The 18,426-nt window shown below is 42.2% G+C and overlaps 1 protein-coding gene across 1 annotated transcript in view; it reads right to left on the bottom strand.

Annotated features, from left to right (window-relative positions):
- tbck (TBC1 domain containing kinase) overlaps positions 1-15,421 on the bottom strand; it is a 147,846-nt gene extending 132,425 nt beyond the window's left edge. Inside the window, exons 1-4 of the mRNA XM_048611333.1 lie at positions 15,402-15,421; positions 6,573-6,687; positions 4,234-4,307; positions 1,119-1,260 (exon numbers count right to left, since the gene is read on the bottom strand). Of these exons, the coding sequence (XP_048467290.1) occupies positions 1,119-1,260; positions 4,234-4,307; positions 6,573-6,635 (279 nt within the window). The 5' untranslated portion in view covers positions 6,636-6,687; positions 15,402-15,421. The remainder of the gene's footprint in view (positions 1-1,118; positions 1,261-4,233; positions 4,308-6,572; positions 6,688-15,401) is intronic.
- Between the last annotated feature and the right edge of the window lie 3,005 nt (positions 15,422-18,426).

Below are 18,426 nucleotides of genomic sequence, written 5' to 3'. Positions count from 1 at the left end.
TATATTCATTATCCAGCCATTCACAACTGATCTGGATATCTTTACCCATTACTGTGTGGGAGGTCAGTTAGGTCAATGGCTAGACTGCAAGATAGTAAATGTAGTAGACTCAATCCCTGTACCAGCTGTTGGCAGTTCATGAAGACCTGCTTTCTTGCCTTGCCCTATACTTGTGGAATGATGCTCCTTATACTTCATGTAACAAACTGCATCTCTCGAATGGAGTGAGAGATGCTTGTGGTACTTAGTGGACTATGGGTAATTACCAATTACCATAACATCTTTTGTTACTTCATTTCTTCTTCCCTTCACTTTTTCACAGACCTACTTGAAATAACTCCACGAAGGCTGCTATCCCATCACCAAGTCACCCTTTATTTACACGTGCATTGTACATGACACTAGCTAGCTCAGAGCCAACTCTCAGGGTGAACAGAACCCCTGACACTCCTGTTTATATCTGTCAGCCAGGGCTCATTGATTGGACCAGGTTAACAGTCCCAGTCAGGGAACTCACACTCTATGAGATCCACTTGGCTGATATTACTCCAATGTCTCTATTACTCTATCCTTATGCTGTTTTCACTCCTCCCCCACTTTCACTCACTCAAACCCAATTATATTTTCCATCATTCTGCTCACAGGTCATCACTGATCCGAAACAATCTGTTGTTTTCACTCCATAGCCTCTACTTAGCCTGCAAACACTTTACAGCATTTGTTGTTTTAATCAAATTGGTGATTCCAATGGGTTCCTTCCTGCTAATACACACAAAGTACTGGACCTACTCAGGGCTGAGGTGCTCATAGGTTAAAAGAGACCTTCCATGTCTATTTTATGATGTTTAGATGGACAATAGATACTTTGAATACAATTCTCCTCTTCTTTCACAAACAAAAACAAAACAATAACAGAGTAAGGAAAAGAATTGTACATACTTCCTTCCAGAATAGGTACTGGGATGGCGCACGTAATTTTATGCCTTTGCCTGTTTAGAGACCAATTAGGTTTAAAATGTTCTCATTTAAAGGAAAAAAAAATCTGCATCATTAAACTCTTTCCACCACACCCTGCTACTAGTTCAAGCATAAATAAAGGAGGTGATTCTGTAACATACCACACAAAGTTCCAATAATATTACACCAAGAGACCACACATCGACCTTAGGACCTGAGGGTGACGATCTGTCGCTCTGATTGTGATCAGTGGACTTCACCAGGCCCTGGGAAATGACTTCAGGTGCCAAGTATGAAGGGTACCTAAACACAACCCATAAATACACATTAACCAACAGCAACCCACCAGCCAGAAGGCATTAAAGTGTTTCTTTTTGAGTAGATTCACACAGCTGCTTCTTTTTTTAGCTCTAGCAGCTGACTAAATTTATTTCTAATGAGCTACAAGCTGTTCAATTTCTCAGCATCTTTTATACACATATTTATACCTAGGTAATCATTAAGGAGGAATGTTTCATTTCTGAGTAGGTCAGCTTTCCCTTCAGCCTGCGTTCTATTAGTCTGCCTTGACCAGCTGTTCAGCGAGAGCCTTAAACCAGATATTCTGCAGAGGAGGTGGCACAGATTCAGGCACTATTTCATTGCTGCAGGTTCTACAGCCAGGTGTGTTCAGTTCTTAACAATTCCGCTGTGAATATATGTTGGTTGCCTGCCTTAGGGCCACCTGCTGCTAACATGCTAACATTCAAAGCTTTTCGCAATGTATTTAAAAAGAGATATGCCTTTACTTTTCACAGCCTCAAGATATCACAAGGCATTTCATAGACAGTTAGGTTATAACGGGCCACATAGTTTTCTGTTTTGGACTACAAACTGAAACAGAAGTTGCTCTACTATGTAGATGAAGTATCGGAAGAGTTTTGCAACTTGGGAAAAATCAAGCCATGTGCATTTTTAGCTGTGAGAGGCAATGTTGCTTTGAGATACAGTGGTATTAACAGTTAGTGTTGAGGAAAAACTGCCTGACAACAGCCCTCCAATTGGTTGAGCTGCAGTTTGTTGCAATACAGTAAGTGCAGGGCAGCCAGAGACTGCCAGAGCCAGCAACATGGAAACCTAGGAGACTGAGGACTGCTCTTATAGAGGCTTATAAAATTATAAGGGGCATAGATAGGATGAATAATCAAGGTCTTTTCTCCAGGGTAGGGGAGTTCAAAACTAGAGAGCACAGGTTTAATGTGTGAGGGAGAAAGATTTAAAAAAAGGACCCGAGGGGTAACTTTTTCCACACAGAGGGTTCTACTTGTATGGAACATGCTGCCAGAGGAAGTGGTAGAGGAGGGTACAATTGCAACATTTAAAAGACATTTGGACAGGTACATGGATAGGAAAGGTATAGAGGGATTTGGGCCAAGATGTAGAAAAGTGGCACTAGTTCAATTTTAGGAAACCTAGTCAGCATAGATGAGTTGGGCTGAAGGGCCTGTTTCTGTGCTGTATAACTCTATGACACACTCTCCCTCTCTCCCCTGCCCCACCCTAGCTTGGGTGATTAGCAGAGAAACCAGGAAGGCTAAAAGTAAATAATTCTGAAAGGAAATTACCTAGATCCACCTGATCAATTATGAGCGCAAACAATGATCATTGTTTTATAGACAATAGCACTTCATTATTGTGAAATCAAAAGGAATTGAGAGAGATAATTTAGCCCACCATTGAGATGTAAATTTTTGATTTCCAGAATTTTATGCCCTGTCTGCATAGTTTTTCCATAATAATGTGTCAAGCCATCTGTTTTTTGTCTTAGTTGAGATTATTGTGTGTGCGCATGTGTATGTATGTATTTAGGTGTTTTGAAGGGATAAAGTTAAAGTCATATAGTTGATGATTATGAATCCTTTTTTTACTCTGTTGTGTGTTAAAGAAAAGTTCTTGCAATAAATAGTTATTTTCTATTAATGATGAAACCTGGTGCAAATTGCTTTAGCTGTGAAAACATAGCCAGGCAGGCAAACTGGTGATTTAATTGGAATTTATATATTTTGTGACAGCTTGGGAAACAACGAGGCATGGTTATAAGTGCACTCTTCCCAGTTAAATCATAACAAGGTCCTTTCAAAGCATAGTCACTTGCCGTAATGCAGGCAGCAAATTTGCACACAGTAAGCTCCCACAAACTACATAACAGCCCAGATTGTCAGCAGCAACTGATTGCGATTAAAAGTGCGCCTTTATGTTTGCTTGCTGTTGTTGATGGGGATTTCTATCCCAGAGCAAGGGATCATAGCAGGGATACCAGACAGGCAGTGGTGAGGACAGGGCGCAGTGAAGTCATCAGCTGGAGTTACTCCCATGGAGCAGAGCATGCTGGCAGTGTTACGGTGAGTTTTTGTTTAAAAGTTGTTCAAGAGGTGTTGAACTTTGTAAAGACTTTTAATTGCTGTTATGCTTGTGGCCGGGCGGCAGTAGGGTTGGGGAGGGGTGACGGAGAATGAGTACTGCAATTGTCAGGGCAGAGGTTAGCATTATTGGGCCAGTAATACAGTGTGAGCAATGTCAGAGTTGGTGGTGGTTGTGTGTTGGGGGTGGGGATGGGAAGAGAAATAGGTGTTAATTTTCTTAAGTTTACATCTTTAAAAAAAGATTGTTGCCTATTCGGTACAGTTCCTCCTGTTCATCATTGTCAACTAAGGTACAAGTTCCATGATTAACAACTGGAAAATCCTAGAGCAAGTATCCTGAGCAGGTTCTGGGTATCAAGCCAAAGCCCCTGATGTTAAGGTCAGTATCAGAGTCATCCGTGGAGAGGTCGAGGCAGTATAACTTGGCTTATTGGAGGTTCAAACTTTCTGGGTAAGTACCAAGCAGGAGGGCATTTGCCAAGTTGCCACTGGAAGATTTGGTCTGACTGGTTTAGAGAGATCAGTATTGGTCAAGATGCTGGGGAGAATTCACCTGTGCTTCTTTGAAATAGCATCACAAGATCTTTTCCTTCTAAGAGAGAAGGGAGGTGGAGTTGTGGTTAGATGTCTTGACTAAAAAAAGATGTTTTGGACACTGCAGCCCTCCCTTAGTACTGCACTGGATTGTCAGCCTGGGTTAGGAGTTCAGTTCAGTGAAGGTATTCTTGATTCCACTTCAAACTCAGAAGCAAAGTGCCTTCATTCTTTTGATTTTCACAAGACAAAGAAATGAAATTTTGCAGCAACCACCCCAAATACAGACATACAGCACCAGTCACGTTCAAACCCTTCTGAATTCTAGTTGGATTCTTACCCAATAGGGAAGTCAACATCAGCATTGTAACCAGTCATGTGATACAGTCCAAACTTGGCCAATTTAACGTGACCCTGTCATTATTAAAGAAAATAAAAATACATTAAAATCCGGTGGCTTTGCCTGGAATTAAATCAGAGCACCTGTGAATTAAAAAGAAACTAACACTCCCACTTGTCTTATAAGCTGTCTATTGTTGGGTACGACTTAGGATCAATCAGGTCATGGAATCATACAGCACGGAAACAGACCCTTCAGTCCAACCAGTCCATGCCGAATATAATCCAAACTAAACTAGTCCCACCTGCCTGCTCCTGGCCCATATCCCTCCAAACCTTTCCTATTCATGTATCTATCCAAATGTCTTTTAAACATTGTAATTGTACCCACATCCACCACTTCCTCAGGAAGTTCATTCCACATACGAACCACCTTCTGTGTAAAACATTTGCCCTTCACATCTTTTTTAAATCTCTCTCCTCTCACCTTAAAATTGTGCCCCCTAGACTTGAAATCCCCCATCCTAAGGAAAAGACAACCACTATTAACTCTATCTACACCTGTCATTATTTTATAAACTTCTTTCAGGTCACTGCTCAACCTCCTATGCTCCAGTGAAAAAGTCCCAGCCTATGCAGCCTTTCTTTATAACTCACACCTTCCACACCCAGCAACATCCTGGTAAATCTCTTCTGAACCCTCTCCAACTTGATAATTTCCTTCCTATAACTGGGCGACCAGAACTGACAGGGTATTTCCAGAAGAGGCCTCACCAATCTCCTGTGCAACCTCAACATAACATCCCAACTCCTATACTCAAAAAGGACAGAACAATGAAGGCAAGCGCGCCAAACACCTTTTTAACCACATTGCGTCTCATATAGACAAACTTCAAAGAATTATGTACTTGCACCTCTAGGTCCCTCTATTCTACAATACTACCCAAGGCCCTATCATTAATTGTATAAGCCCTACCCTTGTTTGTTGTACCAAAATGCAATACCTCGAGTTTATCCAGGTTGAGCTCCATCTGCCAGTTTTCAGTCCATTGATTCATTTGATCAAGATCCCCTTGTAATCTTAGTTGACAATGAAGAAGGTTTTCTGTGCTACCATTCTTGGTGTCATTGCAAACTTACTAACAATGCCTTCTATATGCTCATCCAAATCATTTATATAAATGAAACAAAAGAGGACCCAGATCTCATTTAACACATGGGAACTAATTGATACACAGTAGGCTGACATTGCTTTTTGCATTGTAGTGTACACTAATGTTTACTGTTAGAAGAGCTGCTGTGAGTGGCTAAATCCAGAACTGCAGAGAAATATAACATACTTCCAAGTCTATCATTCACACACGGGGGGGAAATCAAAACTGCTTATTCATTCAACCTGTTATGGACCAGACCAGATCACCTCAAAATATATTAAAGAAGGTAGCCTAGACCCTAACTTTTTCTTATTTCCAAAGTCAATGCGAGGTTCCAGAAGCAATTTGACTGGTTAAACTACTCAACGTTAAGCAAAACACAATGTTATTTTCATTATAGTAAATAATGTCAAAGTATCAGCCATAGTCCATAGAATACCTGCAGTGTGAAAACAGGACCTTCGGCCCAACAAGTCCACACCGACCCTCAGAGCATCCCATCCAGACCCATTCCCCAAACCCACCTAATCTACACATCCCTGAACACTATGGGCAATTTAGCATGGCCAATCCACCTAACCTGCACATCTTTGAAATGTGGGAGAAAACCAGAACACCCGGAGGAAACCCACACAGACACAGGCAAATGTGCAAACTCCACACAGACAGTTGCCTGAGGGGGATTTGAACCCGGGCCTCTAGTGCTGTGAGGCAGCAATGCTAACCACTGAGCCACCATTAGTCATTTTTTTAAAAGAAAATTAATTTACAGGATGAGAACATCGCTGGCTAGGCTAGCACTTATTGCCCACAGGACAGTTAAGAGTCAACCACATTGTTGTGGATCTGGAGTCACATGTAGGCGAGTTTCCTTGTCTAACGGACATTAGTGAACCAGATAGATTTTTCTGACAAATCGACATTGGATTCATGGTCTAAAATTGAATTCACAATCCACCATCAGCCGTGGTGGGATTTGAACCCGCGTCTCCAGAACATTACCAGGGTCTCTGGATGAACAGTCCAGCAATAATTTCGCTAGGCCATCACCTCCACAGACATAAGTAGGCTTGCCGTAATTAACTAGTATTTAAATACTTTCTTTAAATTAATAGCTGCTGTTGGACATGTGACATGAGTAGAAATCGTGCATTCTATACAGAGAGAGAAAAGTAAATTGCCTTACCTCACAATTCAGAAGAATATTGTGTGGTGCAAGTGCTTGATGGACCATGCTGTGTTTGTTCATGTATTCCAGTCCTTCCAACACCTCAAAAGCTATTTGGAGCACCCTTCCAGGACTGAAAGAGATTTAGGAAAAAAAAAAACGGTTAAAAGTAGTTTTCAGAAGTATACTTGTTCCCCAGCTTTTAGTCAAATGTACAAATTTACCATTAGATGGAATAAACATTGTCCATCCTTGGTTGAGGCTCATTACTCCTTCTCAAGGGCAACTAGGATTGGGCAGTAAATACTGGCCCAGTCAGCAACACCCATGTGCCACGACTGAATTAAAAATAAATGAAGAAGAGGCAAGCATCTCTGTCAGCGGGACTGTAGCTTCAAGATGGTGCTTTATTCCAGTATCTGCCAGTGAGGAACACTTCAATGTAAGAGAACAAGTATTTAGATTGGGGGTGGCGATGGCCTGGTGGTATTATCAGTAGACTGTTAATCCAGAGACCTAGATAACGTTCTGTGGACCCGGGTTCAAATCTCACCATGGCAGATGGTGGAATTTGAATCCAATAAATATCTCAACTTAAGAGTCTAATGATGACCGTGAATCCAATGTCGATTGTTGGAAAGACCTATCTGGTTCACTAATGTCCTTTAGGGAAGGAAACTGCCATCCTTACCCGGTCTAGCCTACATGTGACTCCAGAACCACAGCAATGTGGTTGACTGTCAAATGCCCTCTGGGCAATTAGGGATGGGCAATAAATACTGCCTAGCCAATGACGCCCTCATCCCATGAATGAATAAAAAAAATTTCCACAGGTGCTCAATTTATCAACATAATTGACTTGAAGTCTGCCTTACTTCCCAAAGTATCTTAGATTACTTTAAGATGATGTAATTATCTCTCTATTAGTTACTTAAACTACAATGGGTACCAGCCAAAGTTATGTTAGAAGTTATTGAGCATGGCAGGCCATTAAGTTTGATGGGTAGATTGAATTAAAGCATGTCCACTTGCGGATAAGTTGAGAAAATGGGGGCATAAATATAAAGTTGTCACCAGTTTAAGTAAAGAATTCAGGGACAATTTATTTGCACAGAGAGTTGCGAGAATTTGGAGCTCACACCCTCCACAGCAGATACTGATGAACACGTGGCAATGAAGTGAACAAAGAAGAGTGTTGTCAGGATGGGAACAGGCAATACTAATGGATGGATGGAGGCAAAAACATAAATTGCTGGAAAAACTCAGCAGGTCTGGCAGCATCTATGGGAGAGAAAGCACAGAGTTAATGCTTGGGGTCCAGTGACCCTTCTTCAGGACTGATGGATGGAGGATTGTTTGGTATAAACACTGGCATCAAGCTCTTGGGCCAAACATTCTGTTGCTTCTAAGGAAATTGCAAAACTAACCAAAATATGATGAAAGCTTGGCACACCAATCTGTTGAACGTTATCGTAAATAAAGGGTGTATTTCCACATGCAGGAATTGTATACTGCCATAGTTATGTTTGTGTGACTAGGTCAATGCAGTGGATTAATACAGGTTTTCCTTTTACTTTTTACTTGATTGGCATGATTGTGCAAAGCTTTGTACATTCTCTCGTTCTCCATGCCGTACTCGTTAATCTCAGCCTTATTTCTATTGTGACCAACAACACAAAGCTTCCTAAAATGTGAGACAGAATTAGTGTTAGTGTGTTCTAAAAAGTGACCACAGATATGGGTGATGAACAAAATGACAATGCCACACTGATATGAGGGCTCTCTTGATCTATGAAGCCTCTGCAAATGAGCTATAACATGCTCTGGGGTCCTCAGTATTACACTGGTGTAGGAAGTAGAAAGGTTTGACGATTTCCCAAGTTGAAATATTTCTCAAATTCTTGAATGTCATGGAAAAAAGACACACATCCCACGCATAACTATTTGCCTCAGCAAACATGACAATACAGAGCAGATTTCCCCAATCAAAAAGATAGCAAGGACTGCAGATGCTGGAGTCAGAGATAACGAAGTGTGGAGCTAAAGGAACACAGCAGGCCAGCCAGCAGAGGAGCAGGAGAGCTGATGTTTTGGGTTGGGGCCCTTCTTCAGAAATGCTATCTTCTTGATTGGGGAAATCTGCTTTGTATTGTCAGAAATGCTGAATTTCTGAAGAAGGGTCCCAACCCGAAATGTCAGCTTCTCTGTTCCTCTGATGCTGCCTGGCCTGCTGTGTTCCTCCAGTGCCACACTTTGTTATCTCTTTCCCCAATCAAATCCTTTTTTCCTAAAAAGTAAGAACATACAAGCCATGCCATTGGAAAGAAAAGAAAAACTCACTATACTAAAGTTAGTTATATAATGGATAATCATCAGCCCTGTTTCTTATACTGAGCACCAAGCACTTAACCACCCCTTATTGACATTGAGAAATTACAAGCCGCACAAACCATTACAAAACCAGGTTAGAAGTCACACGACAGCTACAGTCCAACAGGTTTATCTGAAATCACAGGCTTTCAGAGCCCAGCTCCTTCATCCATTGAAGTGAAGGGAAGCACACAGGCACAGAATTTACAGGCCGAGACATCAAACGATAGTACAAATGGTGTGAGTGGAGTGTCAACAGGTTGAATAATAAGTCTTTGCAGATGATCAACGCGTCAGATAGTGTGAGTAAAGTGTCAACTGCTGAATAGCAAGTGAAGGGATGACCTATGATCTAATTAATTGAAGCAGAAAAATAGTTACAGAATATTAAAAATAAGATGGGGCTAGAAACAAACCCAATGGCTGGAATAACAGGATAGGTATAAGAGTCGCATGCCAAGGGTCTAACCAAAGTAACAAGTAATCCAAAACTGTACAAACTCATTAAGGTAGAAAGCTCAACAATTTATCAAGGTGATGCTGTCAAAACAGAATGGTATGGAAGGTTTTACAGATACAGAGCCGTGTGGTGGGGTTACATGTCGTGCAATATGAACCCAAGATCATGACTGTGGCCGTCTTCATGGGTACGGAACTTGGCTATCAGTTTCTGCTCAGCGATTCTGTGTTGTTGTGTCTCTCGAAGGCTGCCTTGGAAGTTGTTTACCCGAAGATCGGAGGCTGAATATCCTTGACCACTGATGTGTTCTGTGGCTGGGAGGGAACATTCCTGTCTGGTAATTGTTGCGCGGTGTCCATTCAACTGTTGTCGTAGAGTCTGCACAGTCTCACCAATATACCGTGTCTCGGAGCCTCTGTAAGCAACAGAACTGTGCCACCCTACGTGCACAGCAAGAACAGGAAACTGGAGAAACTTGGCATCACCACCAGCAATAAGCAAGCCTGCCCCGGTACCACAGGTGAAACCGTTACCACCACAGGGAAATCCATTGTCAACTTGTCTGACCACACTCTTCAACCAGACAAAATCGAAGTTCTTAGACGAGGGCTCATTTTCTGCCCCACGACCAAAATGGAACCATTGGCCTTGCAGCAGACACAGCAGAATTCATCAGATGAATGAGGCTACTGGAATTCTTCCACAAACCCCATGATGTCAGCAGCAAGTCCAGTCAGACAACCAATGAGTCGGAACAGTCGACAGAGAGATCCACAGTGCCAGCGACCAAAGAAGAAAGAGTTGAATTGGACCCCTGTGGAAGGCAGCTGCCCAAGGCTCGACATGTATGCTCAAGCCCTCAGGAGATGCATCAACGCCAAATTCATCAGCTGCACTCACAAGATAGCGCAGAATGTCACCGAAGCACAATGCAACACATCCGTGCTCTCGAGACCAACCACAACATCGTCATCAAACCAGCAGACAAAAGGAGGGGCCATCATCATACAGAATAGAATGGTCTACTGCAAAGCGCATCAACAACTGAACAACCAGGAACACTACAGACAACTACCTGCCGATCCGACCAAAGAACACACCCGTCAACTCAACAGACTGATCAAGACCTTTGATCCTGACCTTCAGAGTATCCTTTGCACTGTCATCCCACGTACTTCTTGCACAGGAGACTTCTACTACCTTCTGAAGGTACACAAAGCCAATATAACTGGACATCCCATCCTATCAGGCAATGAGACCCTGTGTGAGAACCTCTCTGGCTATGTTGAAGGCATCTTGAAACCCATTGTACAAGGAACCTCCGGCTTCTGTTGCGACACTACAGATTTCTGACAGAAACTCAGCACCTATGAACCAATCGAACCGGGAACATTCCTCGTCACATGGATGTTTCGGCACTCTACACCAGCAAACCCCACGATGATGGCATCACTGCAAAAGCCTGAGTACTCAATACCACCAACTGCCAATTTCCACACGCCATCCTACAACTCATCCACTTGATCCTCGACCACAACGTCTTCACCTCCAACAACCAGTTCTTCATCCAGACATGGAACAGTTATGAGGACCAAATTTACACCCCAATACGCCAACATTTTCACGCACAAGTTCAAGCAAGACTTCTTTGCTGCACAGAACCTCCGACCAACGTTATACACCAGATACACTGACGACATTTTCTGCCTTTGGGGTCATGGTGAGGAATCACCAAAACGACTAACAACAACATCAGCAAGTTCCATCCCACCATCAGACTTACCACGGACACCTCTTCAGAATCAGTCTCATTCTTGAACACAAGCATGTCCATCATGGATGGACACCTCAGTACCTCGCTCTACCACAAGCCCATGGATAACCTCATGATGCTGCATTTCTCTAGCTTCCACCTTAAACATATTAAAGAAGCTATCCCCTACAGACAAGCCCTGTGTATACATAGGACCTGCCCAGATTAGGAGGAGCGCGATGGACACCTAAAAGGTGCTGAAAGATGCCCTCAGAAGAACAGCATACAATGCTCAACTGATCGATCGCCAGTTCCGACATTCTACAGCAGTAAATTGCAATGACCTCCTCAGAAGACAGACCTCAGACATGACCGATAAGAGTACCCTTCGTCGTCCAGTACTTCCCTGGAGCAGGGAACATCTCGCCAAGATCACCCCCACACCTCCACTTCTCACCTTCAAACAACCACCAAACTAAAATAGACCATCGTTCGCAGCCAATTACTCAGCCTTCAGGAGAACATTGACAACAACACCACACAACCCTGCCACAGCAACCTCTGCAAGACATGTCAGATCATCAACATCGATACGACCATCACATGTGGGAACACTACCCACCACATGCACGGCAGGTACTCATGTGACTCAGCCAATTTGTCTACCTTACACGCTGCAGTCAAGGATGCCCCGAGGCACGGTACATTGATGAGACCATAGAGACACTACGGCAATGGATGGGTGGGCATCACGCAACAATTGCCAGACAGGAATGTTCCCTCCCAGTTGGGGAACACTTCAATGGTCAAGAACATTCAGCTTCCAATCTTCGGGTAAGTGTCCTCCAAGGCGGCCTTGGAGATACACAACAACACAGAAGAATTGCTGAGCAGAGACTGATAACCAAATTCCGTACTCATGAAGACGGCTACAACTATGATCTTGGGTTCATGTCGTGCTACATGTAACCGCACCATACTGTTCTGTATTTGTTAAATCTTCCTTACCATTCTGTTTTGATACCATCACCTTGATAAATTGTTATGAGCTTTCTACCTTAATGAGTTTGTACAGTTTTGGATTACTTGTTATTTTGGTTAGACCCACGGCATGCGACTCTTATACCTATCATGTCATTCCAGCCATTTAGTTTGTTTCCTGCCCCATCTTATTTTTCTTTTATTGTAATTATCTTTCTGCTTCAATTAATTATATCATAGGTCATCCCTTCAGTTGCTATTCAGCAGTTGACACTTTACCCACGCCATCTGACACTTTAATCTGCAGAGACTTATTATTCAGCCTGTCAACACTCTACTCACAACCTTTGTACTATTGTTTTATCTCTCTGCCTATAAATTCTGTGCCTTTATGCTTCCTTTCACTTCAGCTGACAAAGGACCAGCGCTGTGAAAGCTCATGATTTCAAATAAACCTGTTGGGCGACAACCTGGTATCACGTGACTCCTGAATTTGTCCACTCCAGTCTAATGCAGATATCTCCACACCATTATAAAATCAGTTATAGATTTATACAGCATGGAAACAGACTCTTCGATCCAACCAGTCCACACCGAACATGTTCCCAAACTAATCTAGTCCCACGTGCCTGCACTTGGCCCATATCCTTCCAAACCTTTCTTATTCATGAACTTATCCAAATGTCTTTCAAACATTGTAACTGTACCTGCATCCAATACTTCCTCTAGAAGTTCATTCCACACACAAACTACTCTGTGTAAAAAATTTGTCCCTTGTGTCCTTTCTAAAATCTTTCTGCTCTCAGCTTAAAAAATATGCCACCTAGTTTTGAACTCCCCCACCCTAGGGAAAAGACCCTTGTCATTCATCTTACCTATGCCCTTAATAATTTTATAAACCTCAATAAAGTCATCCCTCAACCTGCTGTGCTCCAGTGAAAAACATTCCAGCCTTTCCTTTCTATTTTTAAATCTCAAACTCTCCATTCCCAGCAATATCCTTGTAAAATCTTTTCTGAACCCTCTCCAGTTTAATAATATCCTTCCCATAACAGGGCGAACCAAACTGCACACAGAACTTCAGGAAAGAGATGACGGGCATTTTTTTTTTTAAAGCAGAGTGTGATTTGCCTGTGGATTGAACTTCCTGAGGAAGTGGTGGATGCAGGTACAGTTACAATGTTTAAAAGACAGTTAGACAAGTACATGACTAGGAAAGCTTTGCAGTGATATGGGCCAGAAGCAGACAGGTGGGACTAGATTGGTTTGGGATTATGTTCTATAAGGACTGGTTGGACTGAAGGGTCTGTTTCTGTGCTGTATGACTCAAACTCTATAACTCAATAAAAAGCCTCATCAACGTCCCGTACAAACTCAACAGGACATCCCAACTCCTATACTCAAAGGTCTGAGCAATGAAGGCAAACATCAGATGGAGGAGTATTATGTCAAACTTGGCAGGGCATTATTGATATTAAAGCCATGTCATTTCACTACATGTGCTTCTGCTATTATATCAGTTTCTCCACACTACCTTGCACGTTTCGCAATTGAAGATAACAGACAACATGTATATTTAGATGCAATTTCACAGATTTCCTTCAGGAAAAGTTTTTAATATCCTCCCACAGAACGTCCATCACTTTGGAGTTTGATCCAACACTTCAACTACACAGACTGTTTAATGCACTACTTTCATTCGAGTCACCATTGCAGTTAACACAAATTTACCAGCAGATGGAGTGTGAATACACAGTTGAACTGTTACATAGTTAAATCGCCAAGCACTGATAACAAACAGGAAGAGTCAAGCTTTATAAACAAACAGTCTGAAATTACCCAATACGAGATAAAAAGTTTAGTTCTTTGCGATGCACCCTCTTTGCATAATGATTGTCTGAGACAAATTAAGACACATTTTATGTCCAACTCATTCTTCTCTTCAAAAACAGAACAGAAACTCAGCAAGTCTGGCAACAACTGTACAGAGAAAAACAGAGTTCATGTTTTGAATGAATGAATGAATCACGAGACTCGAAATGTTTCTCTCCACATATGATTCCAGACTTGCTGAGTTGCTCCAGCACTCAGTTTTTATTTCATTCTCCTCTTCCTCCAACTCACCAATTCTGTACTTCATGTCCAATAGATTATGTGATCACAAGCTTGCACCATGCAGACATCACAACATCCGGGAAGATTAATTGTAAAAACCAATAGGATTGAATTAACTGTCTCCTTCATAACTCTGTCTCTAAAGTTTAGAAAGTTTCTCCATTCTGTAATAACTCTGTAGAGTGTTTCCTTTGACCTCATACAGGCTTTGGATCCACCTAGTCGATATTTTTCTAATGAAACTGTTCAGAAATGCTACTACAAACCTCTAGAGCAGATAGGACTTGAATATGGGCCTTTTGCTTAAGAGATAGGGACACTGACACTACCACTACACCACAAGAGCCCAAATCCTAGCCATTATGATCTCCTTAAAGTAAATCAGCTGCACCAATATGATAGCAGTCAAGATGGAGGGAGCAGCACAGGGTTTTTTTGAGGAGGGGGACGGTGAGCAAATATATTCTTACAGTTGTTGGTTGCTTCGCGAGCTGACTTGTTTTCGTGCAAATGTTTCATCTCCCTTCTAGGTGAGATTTTCGTGCTGTGTAGCCTCCATTGAAGCGCTACTGTTCTGTCCCGCTTTGTTATGGTGGGCAGTCTAGCTTCCGGATTTGTACCGTAGTGGTATGTTGATGGGGTCGATTTCAATATATTTGTTAATTGCATCGGTGGTTTTCGATTGAGAATTCCTGGAGGCTTGGTTTTCAACCACCGATGCAATTAACAAACGTGTTGACATAGACGCTTTTAACATACCACTATGGTACAAATCCGGAAGCTAAACTGCCCACCATGGCAGACCGGACCATATAAATTCAGAGCGGGACAGAACAACAGCGCTTCAACGAAGGCTACACAGCACTGACAATGTCACCTAGAAGGGAGACAAAACGTTTGCGTGAAAAGTAGTCGGCTCGGCAAACCAATCAACAACTCCAACCGCAACCCGAGCTACAGATCTTTGTTAAAACGTTAAATATATTCTTGTGATGAAAGTTGCTCATTAATACGTAAATCTGGAGAAATACATGAGAGGCTATTTTATCGTGTTAGCTCACTGCTACGCAGTTCAAAGGTATCAAATATGGAATTCAAAGCTGATACTGAAACTCAGTTGGTAATGGAATGTGGAATTTAATCCTGAAGAAGGAAATGAACTCCTTACCTTCTGAGTCAGAAGTGAAAATGCTGTCAAACAAAAGCCCCCTCAGCACTCAGCCCTAATTTATTTGTGGAAAAGAAACAGAGTGCGATGTAAAACAGGTGGACAATATGCTATGAACCTGATTAATTATGTGCTGGCATTGACTCACTGATAGTACAAGCTAAAAGGCACTATTCAGTAGTAAGAGTTAGTATCAGCAACTCCCACACAAGTAATGTGCCCTTAATTACTACTCTTCCTCATTGCTCTGAGATGGTAGTGATGAGTTGTCTTCTTAAGATGCTGCAGTTTGAACAGTGAAGATGCTTAAACAGTTTCCTATAACAGAGTGGTTTGCTTGACCATTTCAGAGAACAATGTAAAGCTTAGGTTAGTGCAGGACGGGGAGTCCCATGTATTCTAGACTGGTTAAATACGACAGGTTTCCTCCTTAAGCGGCATCAATGAACCAGTTCTGTTTAACAGCAATCTGACAATTCATAGCCACATTTACTGATATCAGCTTTTTATTTCCAGTTTTAAAGTGAATTCAAAAGATTCATCACAGCTAATTTTGACAAAACATTAACTTTATTTCTCTCTTCACAGTTGCTGCTGAATCTGCTCAATGCTGACAGCATCATCAGCATCGAGTGTTTTGTTCTTCTAATGTTCTGTCCTCTGTGGAGCTGGTAGCTTTGGTTCACGGGCCAGTACCTTTATGTATTTTATGTCTTTGTTAATTACTTGCTGTGACGGACAATTGCACAATAAGCAATAAAAGAAAGCTTTGGCAGGTCGGCCTCTACAGGATGGTATAGTGAGCTGGAAATTCCTCCATGAAGCTAAGATGCTGAAACCAAGCCTTCCTTCGCATAACCTAGGTAGACCACTGGGGCCAGCTAATGCAAGGCCTGGGCAAATAACAGACCTGCACATTTCTTTCCTGTCTGAGAGCTCCTCATCCTGCTGGAAATGTACGATGGAATGCTAAAAGCAGTTCCCATCCTGGACACTATTTCCAATATGCAAAGTGACAGCTGGATACAAACCAGTTCCAAGAACCACATTTGGAAATTAAAGACTAGCCACACATGCAACAATGCTACACAAGTAAATATAAATGAACGCAGAAAAAGAAAATGCAGAGGGAAATCATAAATCTTGCATTTATTCATAATCTCATCTTTCACATCCTCAAGATGCTCCAAACTACCTTGCAGTTGTGAATTACTTTTAAATTATAGACACCATGGTGCTGAGTGGACAGACGTGGGAGTCACACTGGGCACAACAAGGTCACATAAACAGCTAGAAAAGAGACAGGAATGCTGGAAACAGGAAACATGCTAATATGCTAAAGTGATAGGTCATTATCAGCTTGTGTGTCTCCCTGGCTTACCATTACCTAGCTTTTTGTCAGCCTTACTGTCTTTCTCTCCTTGTCCACCTATCCTTTACCCCCACTCACCCCATCATCTTCAGAATATATACCACCATTTCCTAGCCTCTATCTGAAGAAGGGTCACAGTGGCACTGTGGTTAGCACTGCTGCCTCACAGCGCTAGGGACCCGGGTCAATTCCACCCTCAGGCGACTGACTGTGTGGAGTTTGCACATTCTCCCCGTGTCTGCGTGGGTTTCCTCCCACTGTCCAAAGACGTGCAGGCTAGGTGGATTGGCCATGCTAAATTGCCCGTAGTGTTCAGGGATGTGTAGATTAAGTGCGTTATAGGGGGATGGGGTTGGGTGGGTGCTCCAAGGGTCAGTGTGGACTTGTTGGGCCGAAGGGCCTGTTTCCACACTGTAGGGATTCTAAGATCTATGATCTATGAAGGGTCACCAGACCCAAGACATTAACTCTGCTTTCTCTTCACAAATGCTGTTAGACCTGCTGAGGTTCTCCAGCAATTTCTGTTTTCATTTCAGTTTTCCAACATCTGCAGTTTTTTGTTTTATTTTAGTGTTTAACTGACAAGCAGCTGATTGTGATACACAACTTGCTTTTGGTGTGTTCACTAAAGATAAACATTGGTCAGGACATAGGGTCCTCACCTGTTCTTTGTCCACTTTGCGCGGCACTGTTTTTCCACAAACTATTACCTGCATATTTTTTCAAGCATTGTGTTTATTCAATTCCCTTTCAAAAAAAAATAGACATCGAACCTGCTTCCACCAACATTTCAACCAAGACACAACCAATTATGGTACCCACATTTGCCAAAATAAGACTCATCTCATCCTGAAGATGGGTCCCTTCAACAGTGCAGCAATCACTCAGTAACAAACCCCTGATGAGCCAGTCTAGTATATTTGATAAAATCTCTGGAGCATGACTGAACTGACAACCTTCTGATTCAGTTGTCCGTGATACCAATGTGCCACGGTTGGCACCTTACAACTATTCCACCACAGTTTGGCCAATATCTTTTTCATGTTAAGAGATACAGGTATCCCAGATATAGCATGATAATTAAACTACTTGTTTAAAACAAAAACAACGTTCTCCTCTATCCCACATGCCCCAACAAAAACCCTCATGTAATCCAGTCATTAAATGGCCAACTCATTTCTTTTGCTCATTGGGATTCCCAGATGTACCACAATGATGCTATCTGGTCCCATTTGCCATCCACCCAGAGCCTAAAGCTTGTGCTCAATATATGAATTAGGAGTAGAATTACTTGAAGCCTTCCCATCTGGAACTAATTATCATGCTGGTAGGAAGATGGTAGGTATCTCCCTGACACCAATCTGTCCTATTAACTTGACCTCAGCCAATTTCCCCACCTCTTCTTGGCAAAGGAAGATTCTGCCTTAAAGTTTCTGAAATGGTGTTTATTCAAAGACAGATTTTGGACCAGTTAAGGCAGCACAACATTTATAAATCAAATAAATTTTGATAAATAAATCAAAAGCAGTCACTTTCAGAAGGCCAAAAGAACTGAGGATGCTGTAAATCAGGAGCAAAAACAAAGTTGCTGGAAAAGCTCAGCAGGTCTGGCAGCATCTGTGAATGAAAAAAACAGAGTTAACGTTTCGGGTC

This window comes from Rhincodon typus, chromosome 1 (genome assembly GCF_021869965.1).
Source record: "Rhincodon typus isolate 14 chromosome 1, sRhiTyp1.1, whole genome shotgun sequence".
NCBI classification, from domain to species: Eukaryota; Metazoa; Chordata; class Chondrichthyes; order Orectolobiformes; family Rhincodontidae; genus Rhincodon; species Rhincodon typus.
The sequence above is the reverse complement of the archived record's forward strand: the minus strand, read 5'-3'. Positions and strand labels throughout refer to the sequence as shown.